This window comes from Anneissia japonica, unplaced genomic scaffold, assembly GCF_011630105.1.
Source record: "Anneissia japonica isolate Jap-2015-1 unplaced genomic scaffold, ASM1163010v1 scaffold748_len17148_cov112, whole genome shotgun sequence".
NCBI classification, from domain to species: domain Eukaryota; kingdom Metazoa; phylum Echinodermata; class Crinoidea; order Comatulida; family Comatulidae; genus Anneissia; species Anneissia japonica.
The window spans coordinates 9,069-15,034 of record NW_022727569.1 but is presented as its reverse complement, the minus strand read 5'-3'; the positions used below and the strand labels follow the sequence as shown (position 1 = coordinate 15,034).

Sequence of the window (5,966 nt, the reverse complement as noted above, 5' to 3'; positions counted from 1 at the left end):
TCCCCCCAAAAATCGTGGTCAAGTAGTTAAAAATCAACTAAAACCACCTTATTTTGCGAACTAGCGCCCCTCAACTGATCATCGCGGCACACTATCTCCTACTTCAGCTTCGCGTCCCCCACCCCATCAGACCCCCATTTCAAGACATCTAAACCACCCCACATTTTTGGGTTTCAAAGGTGGTCTCAAATCGGCGGAAGACTTTTTTAATTCTTACGGACACTTTGATTTTTAAAAAGTAGATTATTTTGTGGATGCCATTTTTCAAAAGTCTACAAGGAGCCAACCATATCACAAGAATTGAAGCTTGCAGACAGCAATTTATAACTTACCTATTGCCCATTCACACAAGTAAATGCCACTTTGTGCATCAAATGCAGACCACGTGACCACCAAATTTTGATCAGTTTGGTAATCAATATCATCCTCCTCTGCACCATCATGGACAAAGTCCACAACTGGTTCTGTCAAGTCTATCGTAAGGGGCGCACTTATAACTCGAGTAGCTAGACCAGCTGCGTTCGTACTGACTACAGTCACGTATACTTGGACACCGTTTTGGAGTATGACCTCCGTATTTAATCCTTCTCTTTTTGTCCCAACCGATTTGAATCCTTGCACCTGAGTCCCGCCTGGAACAGTACCTAGGGATCCATGTGAATGTAAGTCATAAATAATACCACATATCATGCCAGTTATAACAAAACCAACAATGCACATTTAGGCCCTTGTGTCTGACGTTTTATACAGAAAAAACAATAAGGTGATGATAATTAAAATAAACATTTATTTTCTTCATAATCGAAAAAAGTACAATATAAACAATTTAATGGATGAGAATTAAAATAGTTGAAGAGGGCATAGCCAACAAAAAGCAAGTGCTTGTGTGAGGTACGCCCGATAACAAGTAAAAATTCAACCAATTATTATTTATACTACTAATAATAACTATGATATTAAAAATAAAGAAAAGAAAAAGAAAAAAATAAGAAAAACAATAAAAATAAAAGGAACAAAATTACAGCGAAAACTGAAAGATAAAACAGGTGACAGAAGATAAAAAAGGGTTACAAAAAGAAAAGGACAAAAAAGAAAAATGAACGACTAAACTGATCGTCTACAGTAGATTCTAAAGATTTAAGGAAAAGCTTTTCTTCAATTCACAGTTTCTGATATGGTCAGTTAAGTTATTTCGTAGTTTGGGTCGGCTAAATCTAATATCATGTTGAAAAGAAATATTTTTATGCAGGGGAATATTCAATCTGAGTGCAGATCTAGTCTAGACCCCGGCCCCCCTTTTGAGAGGTAAAAAAGGGAAAAAATAGAAAAAGAAAAAACGATAGCCAAGAACGCCTCAAATGTTTTTTTCGGGCGTCTAAAACACAGAAATTTCGTGGGGGCATGCCCCCGGACCTCCTATTTATGAAGTTTGGATATAAGAATTGAATGGTTAATGATGTCAAAAGCCTTCGAGAGATCAATGAAAGTAACAACGGCAAATTCGTTGCTCTCGAAAGCATAGCCACAATGTTGTTTGTCAGTTGCCAAAGGGCCATTCAAGTATCATATCACTTTCGGAAACCGTATTGATCATTGGAGAGAATTTTGTGTTTTTAAATGAATAGGTACGTCCTGTCATAGAAAATACGTTCAAAGGTTTTAGCAAAGATAGAAAGTATGGAAATAGGACGATAGTTATTAATGTCTGTTTTGTCTCCAGATTTAAAAATAGGTGTGATTTTGGCAAGTTTTAATTGATCAGGGAATACTCCTTTGGAAATAGACAGATTAAAAATATAGCATAAGGAGGGGTCAGTTATAAGGACACAAATTTGTTTGACTACATTGGTACTAAAGTCGTCAATACCAGGGGCTTTGTTGTTTTTAAAAGAATAAATAATTGAAAATCTCAGATTCAACAACTGGGGTAATATATAATGAGTGAGGAACAGGACCAGTACTCTTTAAACTTGGTTTGTGTTTAGGGTATCTGGATAGCTAAAAAGGAGCCAATTGTTACAAAGAATTGATTAAATGAGTTGGATATTAAGGTCAGTGAATAAATGCCCTTCATAATTGATATTTATGTCAGACTGGGTATTCTTGGGTTTTTTGAGTAAGGTGTTAATGATTTTCCAAGTACCTTTGATATCATTTGTAAGTTGAGAAAAAGTATTCTTAAAGTAATTAGCCTTAACCTTCAGAAGTATTCTATTAAGTTTATGGCGATATAGAATATATTTTTATTCTTATCAATGGGTTGTGCAAATACTTAGCATAAAGTTTGTGTTTCATAGATTTTAATAGGCCGTCACTCATCCAGGACTCATAGTTAAAAATAATCAAACATGTTGGTAATGCCTCTATAATAATAATAATAATAATAATAATAATAATAATAATAATAATAATAATAATAATAATAATAATAATAATAATATCCAAAGTGTTAGAGTGAGCAATTCATAATCTAGAAGTACTACCAGCACAACCACTGCCACCACAATCTTCACCACTGCCAGAAGTATACCTAACCAATGCTAATACCACACCGCCACCACTAGCAGTGACAACGATGATAATTATAATAATGACGCTGATGGAGACGATGATGTAGGCGATGATGATTATAACACCGATGATGATGGCAACCATGAAAATAAAGAAGATCATGATAATTTAATTTCAAAATAACAATAAAGATAAAGACAACAATAGATACAGTAAACATTCAAAATTACAAGAACAATAGTAATAACAAACAACAGGAATCAACAAAGACAATAAAACGTGGATGGAAAAACGTTGTTGGACTAAATAATGTAAAGTTGCTGCTTATTGTATTTCATGGTAAAACATGCAAGCAAAGCAGCAAGAGCATTCAGTAAGTAAATATTTGGTAGTGTTATGAGGTCTAAAATCTATAGCATACAATTAATATGAATAGAAATTAATAACGATATAATAACAATAATGAAATAAAGCTGTAATATTATAATTAATAAGCATGAATTGCAAGCAAAATCTAGCAGATCAAGGAGCATACAGTTAGTTGATCAATACTTTGGTAAGTAAATTAATAAGTCAAAGTATGCTGTTAGTTTGAACAGTATGTTTGATGGCGGAAGGAAAATCAGTAATGACGAAAAAACAACAGTTAAGTGTTTGTTTGATGTCTCTTTAAATTTTGTCAAGATCCGATTGAGATCGAATGAGATGATGATAATGATAAATAATATAAAATAAAATTGTTTCCATTTTAACATCTACTATAACAACATGTAATTATGAATCATTTCATAGGTCTAGTTTTAATTATTTTTGTTTAAGTAATTTAGTCAATGTGTATTTACCTATTGCCCATGTGTAGTCCACAATGGGGCTTTCTGGGTCGAAAAAGTGCCATATAGCGTGTATCGATGACCAGTCGTGTATAAACTGAGTTTGAAAATGTATTGCACCATCTGCAGTCACTGTTGCCGAGTTCTTGTTATCATCATTGTACGAATACGATGAAATCTAAACAAAATGGATAGACCTATGTCAATAGCTCATTGGATACGAAGAACATATGTTCAATAGAAACGGCGTTTGTTGCAATTGAATTTTCGACATTAATAACCATAATCATATATATCATTATCAAAATTATGACTGTCAAATTGATACCGCATGCTAATCAAAGCTATTTAAACCTTTTAACCTTTGTTGTTGGATATAATGTTGTACTGTATGTTCTTTTTGGTCCGCGTGAAGCGCTGACCCAGAGCCTCACTGCATGCTGTTCTTGTTCTTGTTTTTGTTCTTGTTACTAAAACTTTAAAAACGTCCAACGTCGCCAGTTTTGAACGGACGTGCATGCAATTTTGTACACATAAACTAAGGTGATTTCCAACAAACGTTCATCGCTCTTTTTTAAGTTTGACCCCAGGGTCCCCCTACACCTACAAAACAAAACATGGGTTTCAAACTTTAGAAGCGTCCAGCGTCGCCAGTTTTCACCGGACATGCATTAAATTTTGTACACATAAACTAGAGATGATTTACAACAAACGTGCATCGCCCTTTTTTTTTAAGTTGGACCCCAGGGTTCCCCCTACACCTACAAAAACAAAACAGGGGTTTCGAACTTTAAAAGCGTCCAGCCTCGCCAGTTGTTAACGGAGGTACATGAAATTGTATACATATAAACTAGAGAAGATTTCCAAAAAACGCTCATCGCCCTTTTTTTAAGTTGGACCCAAGGGTCCCCCTACACCTACAAAACAAAACATTGGTTTCAAATTTTAAAAGCGTCCAACGTCATCAGTTTTCACCTGACGTGCATGAAATTTTGTAAACATAAACTAAAGGGGGTTTCCAACAAACGTTCATCGCCCTTTTTTAAGTTTGACCCCAGGGTTCCCCCTACACCTAAAAAAAAACAGGGGTTTCAGCAAGGACTGTACATTACTGCCATTTACCACTACCGTAATAGTGCACGCTGCATGAATGGTGCGGTCGGTTAAGGATGTGTTCTAAAGAACTTAAGGTCGCGAGTTCAAATCGCGTATTTATTTATTTTTTTTTATTTTGTCAAACAGTTCTCATCCATGTTCATTAAAACAGAAAATCAACACCGAGGTGCGATTCGAACTCGCGACCTTCGGTTAAGAATGTGTTCTAAAGAACTTAGGGTCGTGATTTCGAAACGTGTCTTGGAATTCATTTTTTTTTTTCTATTTTAAGAAATTTTATTTTATTTTTTTTTCAATTTTAAGTAATTTTGTACAAATGATTTAATTGCCATTACCACTCTAACAGGGCACGTCGCATGAATGGTGCGGTTGGTATTTTTTTCCCCAATTTATTTATTTTAATTTTGTACAAATGATCATTCTAAATAAGGTTTTTATTTGTACAAACAAACATTCTAATTATTTTAACATTTCTATCTTATTAGCTCTTCCAAAAAAATCCAATATAATTACTTGCACCTGTACCGTATTTAAGCATGGAGGAACACACGGACCTGGTGAGCGGTCGTTCTTGTTATTTCAGCACTGGTTATATAATGTAGGTATTCATACTGTCTAATGTTTCAACACATTCCCCCCAAATATGTAGTAAAAATTAAAATACTGGTCGTTACTCTAGGAAGGAAAATAAAATGAAATATTATTTATGGAAATTTGGAATGAAGCTGTAGCTTGGTGATAACCATGATTATACTGCCCTGCTCTGAGAAAAGGCATTAAGTACATTTTTTTCAAAATTGATTATTATTATTATTATTATTATTATTATTATTATTATTATTATTATTATTATTATTATTATTATTATTATTATTATCACTGTTATTGTTACTATCATCATTATTATTACTCTTTCAGGCAACCAAGTGGTAAACCAAAAATGGACAAACACAATTTTCGCCACCGAGATTGTGCTCCACTTCGAGGAAGGGACATTGAGTAATGCAATTGTGAAAGAAAAAGTGTAAAACTATTTAAAAAATTGTAAAAGTCGGAGCATTGTAGTAAAACTTTTAAAATGTTTTGCACTCATTTGTATAACCTATGTTGTATTGTATCATTATCATTGTAAAGATAATAGTTGCAATGTATATTATAACTTAATAAATATAAATTAATTAATCTTATATTTAAAATTAGCACACCATTTTTATATATATTTTTCTACATGTTATTGTTAATGAACAAGTTATTATCAATAAAATTATAATGCTTTGTCTATTTTATTATTAGTCGATCGATTTAATTTTTATGATAGGCCTATTATCATTATCAATCGAAAATGGTAATGATTATGATGATGATGGTGTGGATGATGATAATTAAGAGGATGAAGAGATTTAAAAATATGATGGCATGCTAGTTACCGAACCATAAATAAAATACGTTTAAAATAATTTCACTCTATCCTACCTCACCCCCCCCCCCCCCCACAACACCCGCCCCCCC

General features: G+C 33.5%; 1 protein-coding gene across 1 annotated transcript in view; it reads right to left on the bottom strand.

Annotated features, from left to right (window-relative positions):
- Positions 1 to 5,966, bottom strand: part of LOC117113775 — a gene marked incomplete at both ends in the record, with an annotated part of 14,135 nt that overhangs the window by 606 nt on the left and 7,563 nt on the right. Inside the window, 2 exon segments of the mRNA XM_033257210.1 lie at positions 333 to 644; positions 3,354 to 3,519. Coding sequence (XP_033113101.1) covers positions 333 to 644; positions 3,354 to 3,519 — 478 coding nt within the window.